The 13645-nt window shown below is 39.7% G+C and overlaps 1 protein-coding gene across 1 annotated transcript in view; it reads left to right on the top strand.

Moving 5' to 3' along the window:
* CPVL (carboxypeptidase vitellogenic like) overlaps positions 1-13645 on the top strand; it is a 136748-nt gene that overhangs the window by 69435 nt on the left and 53668 nt on the right. The window contains exons 10-11 of the mRNA XM_008518416.2: positions 1782-1880; positions 3691-3864. Coding sequence (XP_008516638.2) covers positions 1782-1880; positions 3691-3864 — 273 coding nt within the window. The remainder of the gene's footprint in view (positions 1-1781; positions 1881-3690; positions 3865-13645) is intronic.

The raw sequence follows: 13645 nt of genomic DNA, 5'->3' as shown, positions 1-13645 counted from the left end.
ATGGGCACCTAGGGTACTTCCAAGTCTTGGCTATTGTGAATAAGGCTGCAGTGAACATAGGGGTGCATGTATCATTATGCATTTGTGTTTTCAAGTTCTTTGGATAAATATCCAGCAGTGGAATAGCTGGATCATATTGTAGATCTATTCTTAATTTTCTGAGGAAACTCCATACTGTTTTCCATAGTGGCTGCACCAGTTTGCACTGCCACCAGCAGTGTATGAGAGTTCCCTTCTCTCCACAGCCTCTCCAACACCTCTTGTTTCCTGTCTTGTTAATTATAGCCATTTTGACCAGAGTGAATTGATACCTCACTGTAGTTTTGATTTGCATTTCCCTGATAGTTAATGATGTTGAACATGTTTTCATGTACCTGTTGGCCATCTGTATATCTTCTTTGGCGAAATCTCTGTTCAGATCTTTTGCCCATTTTTTAACTGGGTTGTTCGTTTTTTTGTTGTTGAGACGTATGAGTTCTTTGTATATTTTGGATATTAACCCCTTATCCAATATATGGTTTGCAAGTATCTTCTCCCAATTGTTAGGTTGTCTTTTCATTTTGTTGATTGTTTCCTCTGCTGTGCAGAATCTGGCATTGCTCTTGTCATTATTTCTGGTGATTGCAGTATCCACAGTGAAGATCCTTTTAATATTTGGTCCCTCAGTGCCTTAGTCTCCTCCCTTTCAGTGATTTTGTTCTCCTTTTTACCTTAGCGGCTCATTCTCATTACAGCAACAACAACAAAAAGCCAACAATCGCTCCGCAATCTCAGATTCAAACATCTTCCTCCAACTGCCACCTCCCAGTTCACTTCTGCAAATATACCAACTCAAACAACAATCCTGCAACCCCATTGCCTTTCAGTCCATTGGTCCTACAATGTCTTTATGATCCCTAACCCCCTCAAGTCTTAATTTCTCTAATTACCCACCTTAAATCCAAGGCCAGTCGTTTGCATACATTCCCAACCTTTGTCCCCTTCGTACTTCCTCCATCTCCTTTGGCCAAACTACAGTCCTGGCTAAATGCCCTTCTCTACCACTCCGTGCCTGCCTCCATACCGCTGACCACGACTAGAGAAAAGCACACAGCTGTGCTGACGGCTCTTACCCTCAGCTGATGAAAGTTAGAAGTCCGAGGATAACTTCCACCAGCTCCCAGCACCTGCATGTATGTCGTATCCTCTGTCCTCTCTCCTCATACTGTGGGTGAGTGATCAAGGATCCATGTTATGGCAGCCTTTCCCTCCGAGGCTCACTCCTGTAGTCAGGGCCTCTGAGCTCGCTGTTCCCTCTGCCTGGAATGTTTTCTCCCTAGAGGTCCGCATGCCTCACTTCCTCCCTTCTCACAGGTCTTTACTCAAATGCTACCTTCTAAGTGAGACCTCTGTCTCCTCCTCTGTGCAGTGTCCCGTACACTCACGCACACACACATGCCCACACGCACCCATGACACATCCTACTCCCCTTCTCCTCTTTAGTTTTTCCCTTAGCACTTATCACCTCTAACATACTGCTCATGTTACCTGTTAATGCTTGTTTACTGTCCCTCTCGAGAAGATAAGCTCCCCAAGGGAGGACTTCTGGTCCGTCTTGTTCACTGCTGTTTCCCCAATTCCTAGGACAATGTCTAGCCCAGAGGAGATGTGCAATAAATGGTTGTTGAATGAAACAATGCAGGAGTGAAAAAGTTATTGAATAGATGAAATGACAGATGCCTGTGTATTTTTACCCACCCTGATGTTTTCTTTCCTTCTTTCTCCCTTCTCTCCCCACCTAGGTACTGGATAAACTACTAGACGGTGACGTAACAACTGAGCCTTCTTACTTCAGGAATGTTACAGGATGTTCTAATTACTATAACTTTTTACAGTGCACGGTACTAAGAACATTTCAAAAACCATAATAGCATTTGCTTAAAACTTTTGGCAAAACCAAACTTCCTCCAATTTGGGAAATATTATAGCTGACTCTGTACTAGACAAATATGTCCAAACTGTGTTGCATTCTTTGGTCTACCGATCTGTAGGATTTTTTCCCCGTCAATGTTATATACATGCTAATCTGACTGTTGAGAATGTGTGATATTCTGGATAACTCAAAACACTCTCTGATTAACACAGTTTCCCCTGAACAGAGCTTGTATACAGAAGTGGGGCCAGGCTTGCAGTTCTGGGTGTCAGGTCCCAGAGCTCCTAGCCTGCAGTGAGTTTCTTGAAAATGCCCACATTATTTGTTCTGTTCTTAAGACAGCTTGGGTAATCAAAAGCACCAAAGCCTTTATGAAAATATTTGCTTTGTCTTACTTTTAACTTAAGATGTCTTGTACATTTAATATGGCCCTCACTTCAAGCCCTCTGGAATATTTCTCAAAGTATTCAAGTAGTTCCTTCCATAAAAGTAGGCCAAGGGTGACGTCTTTTGTGTAAATTAATCAAATAAGACAAAAGGAACCCAAGGAGGCATTTGGATTTGTATAATCTTTGTCTAGTGTATATGAGAATGCATTCTGTTTTTAAAATTGCCTTATTTATGAACTAATTTGTAAATAAAATATAAAGCTAATTTCAATGGAATTTGCCAGCCCTGTGGTTTTGGATTTAGATACTACCAAGATAAAACATATGGTAGGCAAGAGAGAAACAAAATGTGTGATTACATTTTTTTCTTTACAAAGTAATGTATTCGCAGTTAGCAAAAATTGTTGATGATGCACAAAATTGTTGACTGCAAACTCTGGCAGTTTTTTTTACTCTTTTGTAACTTTTTTAAAACTGAATTTGCTCCTTTTTTTTCTTTTAGTATAATGAATATTGCAAACACTTTTATGCAATTTTTTAAAATAAGGCTCAAGGACACCTTGTTTTTGTTTTTGTTTCGTTTTTGGTGAGGAAGATTGGCCCTGAACTAACATCTTTGCCAATCTTCCTTATTTTGATTGAGGAATATTGTCATTGAGCTAACATATGTGGCAGTATTCCTCTACTTTGTATGTGGGACACCACCACAGCATAGCTTGATGAGCAGCACATAGGTCCACACCCAGGATCTGAAATAGTGAGCCCTGGGCTGCCAAAGTGGAGTGTGCAACTCAACCACTATGCCGCCAGGCCAGCCCCAAAGGACACCTTTTTTTTGGTCTTATGTCCTTCATAAAGTATCATCTGTTTTAACACTTAATGTGTTTTCCCCCTTAGATTATGGTCACCTGATTATTTCATGAGTGTAGTTTTAATAAACAACAGAACATGGAAAAGAATCCTCAGCTTTTAAACCACCACGCCACCTGCCCCGGCCCTTTTGTGGTCCATGTGGGCTTCTTTCCATAGAGCCTCTGACAAGGAGCAAATTGATTTTGATAATCTCACCTCTTCCGTTTTCCCTACTTTTGTCTCAAATGAGCTTGTTAATTGGAGTCACAGATTGCAAAATACTAATTTTCAAATAGGAAAATTCAGCATTTACAAATGGGATATTGGCTCCAAGAGGGTCAGATCATCCAGATTTGTTGTTGGTAAAGTTTAAATTTCCTCAAAACCCTCAAGTTAAAATTTTCAGAGCGGAGACAATAGTCACGTCACATCTTGTTCACTGTGGTATGTTAGGAGAATTTTGACGTTTTCTACAGTGTGCTATCCCGCCACCCAGCCACGTGCCTCTAATATCTTTCTGTCGCTGTCTTCTGCCAGGAACCTGAGGACCAGAGTTACTACGGGAAGTTTTTGTCCCTCCCAGAAGTGAGACAAGCCATCCATGTGGGAAACCGGACTTTTCATGATGGATCCACAGTTGAAAAGTACTTGCGAGAAGACACTGTAAAGTCCGTTAAGCCGTGGTTAACTGAAATCATGAATAATTACAAGGTGAGAGAGTTACTTCAATTACTGTCTATTTCAGGAACTTTTCAGATTACCCAGAGCAGACGGGACTTTCTTTTATTTGTAATTTGACTCCTGCCATTTTTTACTTTTGTAGTATTTTACAAATCTAAGTAACAACCCCTTCATTGATTTCTTTGAATTAAAAGTTTTCTTTTTTTCCTTCTAATTAAGTCATTTTTGCCCCTGATAGTTCCTTAAAATAAAATTCTCTTTGGCACATGCCATCTCTCATCATTTCTTGAGAAAAGAAGTATAGCAGAGCCGAGACGATGACTGGCCTTGTGTAAGCCAATTTTCCCTTATTGTTTGCTTTATAATATTAATCCCAGTGAAGTCAGGGATAAATGAAATCAACTGGTTATTCCAAAAATGGATTTTGCCTATTAATTGTATTCATTCATGTTACTCACCCAGTTTTTTCAGTATCTGCTTTAAACCAAACACTGCTAGGCTGACAGGTTGAAAGGATGGGTGAGAAAGGGTCTCTGTTTTGAGGTGTGTAAAGTCAAGCACCATGTTGTCTGATGGAGATGCCCTGCCCGCTTTGCTGCTGGAGGTATCAAGGGAAAGTGAAATCGTGGAAAGGAAGCCCTGGAGTGACAGTTCAGGCAAAGGAGACATGGACCCTAGAACTCTCACCGTGAGGGCAGGACACCAAGAGCAAGTGACAGAGGGAAAAGTCAGCCTGTGCGTGCCTTTCCCACTACTCTTCTTCTCGCCTCTTTCTCTGATCCTCCAGGGCTCTTATCATCTGTCCTAGGCTTGGTCAGTGGGACAACTGCAGGATAAGTGTGCTAATGAGAGAGGAGACCGCCACCTGAGGTCATCCACTTCCTCTCTCTATCCTGGCAGAGGCCAGAGTCATGTTTGGGCAAAAACAGGGCAGCCTGTGGTCAACACACCTTTGTATGAATTTTAAAGAGGCGACTTCTCCTCAAGATGCTTTATTTCCATTTGTCAAAAAATTGTCCTAATATACCACTTTTATTTGAATCAGAGTTTTTACTGCCATTTTCTACCATGAGGAATGTACATTTCTACAACATCTGTGTTAGAAAGAGTGTCCCTTGGCATGGTTCAGAGTACAACCTTCAGTACTGGCTAGGGAGTCCCTGGCCAAATGCATCCTTACTAGATTGTGTTTCAGAATATACCAGACCTAGAAGGCCCATTTTCTGGTCCTGCCTCTAGTATAGAGTTTGACCCCTAGACATACAACCTTTATTGAAAAGAATCTAAGGTCAATGGCATGCAGAGTCTACAAACCCATTATAAACCTGCAGAACCTGATGAAGTACTTTCCAGGAAAGAAAGAGTCTTAACTAGATGAGGTCACAATTTCAGTGCTCCTTGTCTTTGTCTGTCGGAGAAATGTAGTTCTTAACGTCTGCCTGCTTAGAACCTTCTCTGAGCACCTTGATAAAGCACTGCTGGTTTCTCTGAGCTCTCAGATCGTGTTGTCTCTACTGTTGTGCTCACACTAGCACACCGTACTGCCATCATGGGCTGTCAGTTCTAGCACCAGCCTGGGGCACATGTCAATAACGAATGAATGAAAGAGTGAATGAATGAAAAATGAGTTCTGTAAATTAGTGCGGTATCAAAAAATGTCTAATAAACTTGTCCATAGTCCATTAGATATTTATTATCCACAAATTTGTTAAACCAAGTAGAGCTTAGCACATGTGTTTTCAAGACATAAACAATGTGCTATAATATAATGTTAAGGAATGCAAAGTGGGTTTTTTGGTGGAGAGGAGAGGAGGAAGTTCCCACGTACATTTTTGTGTGCTTTTGGGAGATAAATTTTCTCACTGTATAAATTTAATTAGAATATGATTCTTTTCTCAACCAAGTGAGGATAGGGTGGGATATACAGCTCACCTGATGATATAAACTCTCCTGATATTGGCTAATCGCCATAGAGCATCCACTTAATTGATAAAGAAGAATATGTTGATGAAAGATGATCGTGCATTTTGATATTTCAACATGATGGGATACTTGATGTTTCCCATGTGTCCTAAACCTACCAATATGAATTCCAATCAATAAATAATAAGAATATTTTCTAAACTTTTAAACTCTGCATCACTTGTCAGAAAAAAGAGAATAGATTAGTGGTGCAGATAAACCAAGTTTCCATAAAGAAAGAGAACTAAGTGTGCAGTCAGTCTGAGTGCAGAGCAAAAAGTGGCTGCTACGAAAACAGACTTCAGATTCATCGCTACAGCTGGCATAGCCCACAGGGCCACGATTATCTTTGGCTTGTCTGTTAATGGTGGTGAACCTCAATGTATATGCAGTGGAATCAGAATAATCTAGTTGGCTTAAAACGTTAGTGCTCTCAAAGTTATATTTATGTAAGACTCAGTGCTAACTTGTCATAGAAAATAGTTCACGTTTCTATCCATAGGAACATGGAAGTCTTTTTCCTAGATTCATTTTAGCCAATGTGGAGCATCTCTGATGGGCTGAGGAAGACCTTTGTCAGTTTCTGGGAACTAATAGAACTCCTGTGGTGCATCAGTTTCCATGTGGACTGCATGAAAACATAACCCTTTTCTTGTAGTGACCTGTAGGGTATGTGTACTCAAAGGCACTCTCTTTTCAGTAATTTCAGATATTTGGGTGGTAAATTGAAACATTGTATTAGCAGTTTCCAAAATAAGTAGAATAAGAAGTAATCCCCTGGGCTATTGGAATTTTACGTGAGTAAATCAGATCACAATATTATCAAGATTTTTAGGAGTCAGCTTGGGTCATAGAGCATGGTGGTTATGAGCGTGGATTCTCAGGTTAGACATTTTGAGTTTGAATTCTGGTTCCATCATTGCCTGGCTGTGTTCCTTTGGGGGAAGATACTTAACTGCTGTGTGCTTCAGCTTCCTCATCTGTGAAATGGGAATAATAACAGTACTTATAGGCGAGTTCTTGTGAGGTTTAAATAGAGTATGTATGTAAAACACTTAGAACAGTGACCGGGATCTAGAAAGCGCTTGAAAATATAAGCTATTACCAATGACATCCATGAAAGTTTAGGAGAAGTCTTTAAGCACCTTCTGTATACAAATGTTATACAAGAAACCCTGGAAAACACAAAAATGAAAAATACTTGACCGACTGCTGGTTTCCAGTCAGCATATAAGGAGCTGAGAAGCTACCACTCCATCCTAACAGCAAGTAAAAAGTTGAACAAACTGAAAACTCAACTGCTCTTCTTAGATCTTTGAGAGAAGTGAGGTCCCAGAGTAAACCGCTTCCCCCCAAATTGGAGAGACAGACAGGTGGATACAGAGAATCCCAACTTATCTGAGCAGAAACCCATGAGCAGAAACCTCCGCAGGAACCAGTGCCAGGGGAGGAAAACCTGAGCTCTAATTAACAAATTACTGGAGGTGCAGTGTGGACAAGTCTGAGTTAGAAACACTGAGGCAACCCAGTTTAATCTCTAGGAGTTCTACAAGGTCCTCACGGTGAATACTGGAGAAAAATCCCCTCTGCTTCGGGCACAGGGAGGTAAAAAGTAGCCATTTTGAAACACACCAGAGCATTCCGTTTTTCTTAGCAAGACCTGCCCTCAGGAAACTATTTCACCAGAGCCTATCCCGCTGGGGTTTTATCTGAGCCTAACCCACCCATGGGAAGGGGAGTACTCAACTTCAACTCTAGCCTTCCACGTGGGGCAAGGAAAACACCCAATTCCAGTCCCCTCTAGCCACGCTGTCCCACCTGAAAGGAGGAGGGGGAACAACTGGAAGGCACTAGTGAAGCTCACAGTCCAGGGGCACAGGCTCCTGAAAGACTGAGACCTAATTGCAGGACTACAGTATGCTTCTGCTCCCCCCACCCCTTACTACCATCTGACTAAGGGATTATTTACCACAGTTCCCTTTATCGAATGCCTCATGTCCATCTTTCAATACAAAATTGCCAGGCTTACTAAAAAGCACAGAACACAGTTTAAAAAGACTGAACAAGGCGCCAGCCCGGTGGCGCAGCAGTTAAGTTCACATGTTCCACTTCGGTGGCCCGGGGTTCGGCGGTTCAGATCCCGGGTGCGGACCTATGCACTGCTTGTCAAGCCACGCTGTGGCAGGCATCCCACATATAAAGTGGAGGAAGATGGGCACGGATGTCAGCTCAAGGCCAGTTTTCCTCAGCAAAAAGAGGAGGATTGGCGGCAGGTGTTACCTCAGGGCTAATCTTCTATAAAAGAAAAGAAAATGAGGTTGCAGGGGGAAAACTGAACAAGCATTAGAACCAGAGTCAGATATGACAGGAATGTTGGAATTATCAGACCAGAAACTTTTTAAAACTATGTTTAATATGCTAAGGGCTTTAATGGAAAAAGTAAACAACATGCAATAACAGATTGATAATGCAAGCAGAGAGATGGGAATTCTAAGAAAGAAAAAGAAATGCTAGACATCAGAAACACTAACAGAAATGAAGAATGCCTTTGATGGGCTCATTCGCAGACGGGACACGGCTGAGGAAAGAACACTGAGCTTGAGGATATGACAATAGAAACTTTCAAAACTGAAAATCAAAGAGAACAAAGACTGAACACAAACAGAATAGAACATCCAAAAACTGTGGGACAAAATATGTAACATACACATAATTGCAATATCAGAAAGAAAAGACGGAGAGAAAAGAGCAGAAAGAAAATTCAAAGCTATAATGGCTGAGAATTTTCCCAAGTTAATATCAGACACCAAACCACAGATCCAGGAAGCTCAGAGAATACTGAGCAAGATAAGTGCCAGAAAAACTACACCAAGGCATGCCATATGGAAACTTTAGAAAATCAGAGATAAAGAAACAATCTTGAAAGAAGCCAGAGGAAAAAAACACCTTACCCATGGAGGGTTAAAGCTAAGAATTATATCCAAATTCTCCTCAGAAACCATGCAAGCCAGAAGAGAGTGGAGTGAGAGAAGAAAATCACCAACCTAGAATTCTGTGCCCTATGAAACGCTCTCTCAAAAGTGTAGGAGAAATAAAGACTTTTTCAGACAAACAAAAATTGACAGAATTTATTGCCAGTTTACCTGCCTTGCAAGAAATGTTAAAAGAAGTCCTTGAGAGAGAAGGAAAATGATATAGGTCAGAAACTCATATCTACATAAAGAAAATAAGAATATTGGAGAATGAATAAGTAAAGATGACATGATCATCTATGAAGAAAATCTGAAAGAATCAACAAAAAAAACCTCTTGAAACTAATAAGTGATTATGCAAAGTTGCAGGATACAGGGTTAAAATACAAGAGCCAATCACTTTTCTGTATACTGGCAACGAACAAGTGGAATTTGAAATTAAAAACCCAAAACCATTTACATTAGCACCCCCAAAGTTGAAATACTTAGACATAAATCTAACAAAATATGTACAAATCTATATGCAGAAAACTACAAAATTCTGATGAATGAAATCAAAGAACTAAATAAATGGAGTGATATCCCTTGTTCATGGATAGGAAGACTCAATATTATCAAGATGTCAGTTCTTTTCGACTTAGTCTATACATTCAATGCAATCCCAATCAAAATCCCAGCAAGTTATTTTATGGATATTGACAAACTCATTCTAAAGTTTATATGGAGAGGCAAAAGACTCAGAATAGCCAACTCAGTATTGAAGGAGAAGGACAAAGTTGGAGAAATGACACTACTTGACTTGAAGACTTACGATAAAACTACAGTAATCAAGGCAGTATAGTATGGGCTAGAGAATGGACAAGTAGATCAATGAAACAGAACAGGGAGCTCAGAAATAGACCCACATAATTATAATTAACTGATCTTTGACAAAGGAGCAAAGGCAATACAATGGAACAGAGAGAATCTCCTCAGCAAGTGGCACTGGAAGAGCTGGACATCCACGTGCAAAAAGATCTAATCTAGACACAGACCTTACACCCTTCACAAAAAATTAACTCAAATGGATCATAGACTTATATAAAACACAAGACTAGAAAACTCTTAGAAGATAACTTTAGGAGAAAACCTAGATGACCTTGGGTATGGCAATGACTCTTTATGTACACCACCAAAGGTATAATCCATGAAAGTAATGATTGATAGGCTAGACTTCATTAAAATTAAAAACTTCTGCCCTGCAAAAGCCAGTATCAAAGCAAGGAGAAGATAAGCCACAGACTGGGAGAAAATATTTGCCAAAACACATCTGGTAAAGGACTGTTATCCAAAACATACAAAAATTCCTAAAACTCAACAATAAGAAAATGAACAACACAATGAAAAAATGGCCAAAAACCTTAACAGACAGACTCAAGCCTTGAGACCTTAACCTGACTCAAGAAGATATACAGATGGCAAGTAAGCATATGCAAAGATGTTCAACATCTTTGTCGTTAGGGAATTGCAAATTAAAACAACAATGAGATGCCACTACACACCCATTAGAATGGCGAAAATTGAAAACACTGACAATACCAAATGCCGTCGAGGATGTGGAGCAACGGGAACTTTCATTCATTGCTGGTGGGAATGCAAAATGGTACATCCACTTTGGAAGACAGTTTGGCAGTTTTTTACAAAATTCAAACAACTCTTACCATGTGATCCAATAATTACGCTCCTTGGCATTTACCCAAATGAATTGAAAGCTCATGTTCACACAAAAACCTTCACATGGATGTTTGTAGCAGCTTTATTCATAATTGCCAAAACTTGGAAGCAACCAAGATGTCCTTCAGTAGGCAAGTGGATAAATAAACTGTAGTATAGACAATGGAATATTATTCAGCACTAAAAAGAGATGAGCTACCAAACCATGAAAAGACATGGAGGAAACTTAAATGAGAGAAGCCAATCTGAAAAAGCTGCATACTGTATGCTTCCAACCAAATGGCATTCTGGAAAAGGCAAAACTATGGAGACAGTAAAAAGTTCACTCATTGCCATGGGCTAGGGAGGAGGAAGGGGTGAGTAGGCAGAGCATAGAGGGTTTTTAGAGCAGTGAAGCTATTCTATATGATACTACAATGGTGAATACATGTTGTTATACATTTGTTGAAATTTATAGAATGTGTAACAGCAAGAGTGAACCCTAATGTAAACTTTGGACTTTGAGTGACAATGATGTGTCCATGTAGGTTCATCTGTTGTAACACATGTACCACTATGATGGGGGATGTTGCTAGTGGGGGAGGTTGTGCATGTGTGGTGACAGGGGGTATAATGGAACCGTCTACTTTTTGCTCAGTTTTGTTGTGTGCCTAACCTGCTCTTAAAAAGACAAAGTTTATGAATTAAAAAACAACAAGACTTGACTGACTTCCTGGGGAAAGAGGTAGATAACCAGTATAGTTGATAAAAGGTAGACTCAATTTCTACTTCCAGCACTGTGGTAGAGCAGACACTCAGAAGGACCCCTTTGTTGAAATACAACTAAATCTAGGATAAATTACAGCAAACACAGTTATAATGCTTTTAATAAAAGACAAGGAGATCGCGAAGTAAAAATAGAAAGCAAAAACAGCAACAACGATAGGCAGAGAACTGAATCCTGTGAATCAGGAGCGATTAAGCAGGATGGCCCTGAGCACCAGCAACCTCAGCTCTGCCACTGGTGACTGGGCCATGAGGCCAAGTAAGGTGGTGTTACGGCCTGAGAGCCCAGCCAAGCCTGGGATATGTGGAGAGGCTAAACTGGTTCCATGTTGGTGGTGAGATCTGGCAACCAGCAGAAGCAAATATACACTACCTAGAGGTGTTTCAGTTTCTCAGATCTTTCATAGCTAAGTTGAACAAAAATGTAAGCTCATAATCAAAAATCATCTCACACACAAGTAAACAGGCTACCATAACTGAGAATAAGCAGAAACCATTGTACCAGAGGTGGATATCCAGGCACTTCAGATATAGGAAATACAAGTGATAGAATATAAAATAACTATTTATGAAATACTTAAAGACATGAAAGTGGAGTTCCAAAATAAGCAATAAAACAGGAAGCTAGCTAGGCAAATATGGCTGGGCCAATTTGAAGGAAAACCAATTAGCACTATTAAGAATTTTTTTAAAATACGGTTGTTGAATTTAAAACTCAGTGTATGTGATAAATAGCAGGTTAGACAATGCTGAGGATAAAATTAATGGATTAGAAGAAATTAACCAAAATGGAACACAAGAAGACAAAAAGGATTTGAACAATATAATTAACCGGCTTGATTTAATGAATGTATATAAATTTCTAAAAACAACAAATAGCAAGTCTCAAATATTTTAAAGGATTTGCATCATACTGTCCATAAGCTCTGATTACATACAATTAATTTAGAAATCAATAATACAATATACATAAAGATATCCAAAAAGTACAAACAAAAATGTAATTCTGTATAACTCATGGATCAAAATAACTATGATTGAAACAGGAAGAAAACTACATATACAGAGTTATTTTAAAAAGTAATACAGGAACACTAGAAAAAAACTTATGTAACAAATTTTAAACCGATAAAATGGACAAAATTCTTAGAAAATATTATTTACAAAAACTGATTCAAGAAGAAACAGAAAACCCTAATAGTCCCTAACCAATGAATAAATTGAGTCCATGGTTTAAAACTGTGCCACAAATAAAACACCATACCAAATGGTTGTATATGTAAATTCCATCAAACTTTCAAGAAATAGATTAATCCAACTTTATACAAACTTTTACAGAGAATGAGAAAAAGAAAATACTCCTCAGATGGTTCTAGGGAACCATGTCACACTGTTACCAGAAACAGATAAGGAAGAGAAAGGAAAATGTAGAACAGTCTTGCTGGTGAGCATAGATGTAAAAATCCTAAACAGAATATTAAAACAACCTAATCCATCAGTGAATAAAAAAGATCAAGTTGGGCTGATTCCTTGAATGCAAAGACATTTTTGCATTAGAAGTTCCACCATATAATTCACCACGCTAAAATGTTAAAAGAGAAAACAAAATTTTTCATCTTAATAGATGCAAAAAAGTGGGTTTGATAAAATTTACACCCATTTAGGATCAAATTTTTAGCAAGCTAGAAATAGTATCTGTATTAGTTTCCTATGGCTGCTGTAACAAGTGACCGACTTGATGGCATAAACTACAGAAATTTATTTTCTCACAGTTCTAGAGGTTAGAAAGTCGAAGTCGCTTTCACTGGGCTCAACCAAGGTGTCAGCAGGGCCACACTCCCTCTGGAGGCCCCACGGGATAATCCATTCCTCGTCACTTCCAGCTTCTGGTGGCTGTTGGCCTCCTTTGGCTGTGGCCATATCATTCCAATGTCTGCCTCTGTGGTCACATTGCCTTCTGCTCTTCTGCAGTCAAATATCCCTCTGCCTCCCTCTTATAAGGACGTATGTGATTGCATTTAGGGACCTCCCAGATAATCAAGGATAATCTCCCGTCTCCAGATGCTTCACTTTATCACATCTGCAAAGTCTTTTTTTTTTTGAGGAAGATTAGCCCTGCGCTAACTACTGCCAATCCTCTTCTTTTTTTGCTGAAGAAGAGTGGCCCTGAGCTAACATCCGTGCCCATCTTCCTCTACTTTATACATGGGACGCCTACCACCGCATGAGTTTTGCCAAGCTGTGCCATGTCTGCACCCGGGATCTGAACTGGCAAATCCTGGGCTGCCGAGAAGCAGAACGTGTGCACTTAACCGCTGCGCCAACGGGCTGGCCCCCTGCAAAGTCTTTATTAACTTATTCATTTATTTTTGCTATATAAGGTAACAATCACAGGCTCC

This window comes from Equus przewalskii, chromosome 4 (assembly GCF_037783145.1).
Source record: "Equus przewalskii isolate Varuska chromosome 4, EquPr2, whole genome shotgun sequence".
Lineage (NCBI taxonomy): Eukaryota > Metazoa > Chordata > Mammalia > Perissodactyla > Equidae > Equus > Equus przewalskii.
The sequence above is the reverse complement of the archived record's forward strand: the minus strand, read 5'-3'. Positions and strand labels throughout refer to the sequence as shown.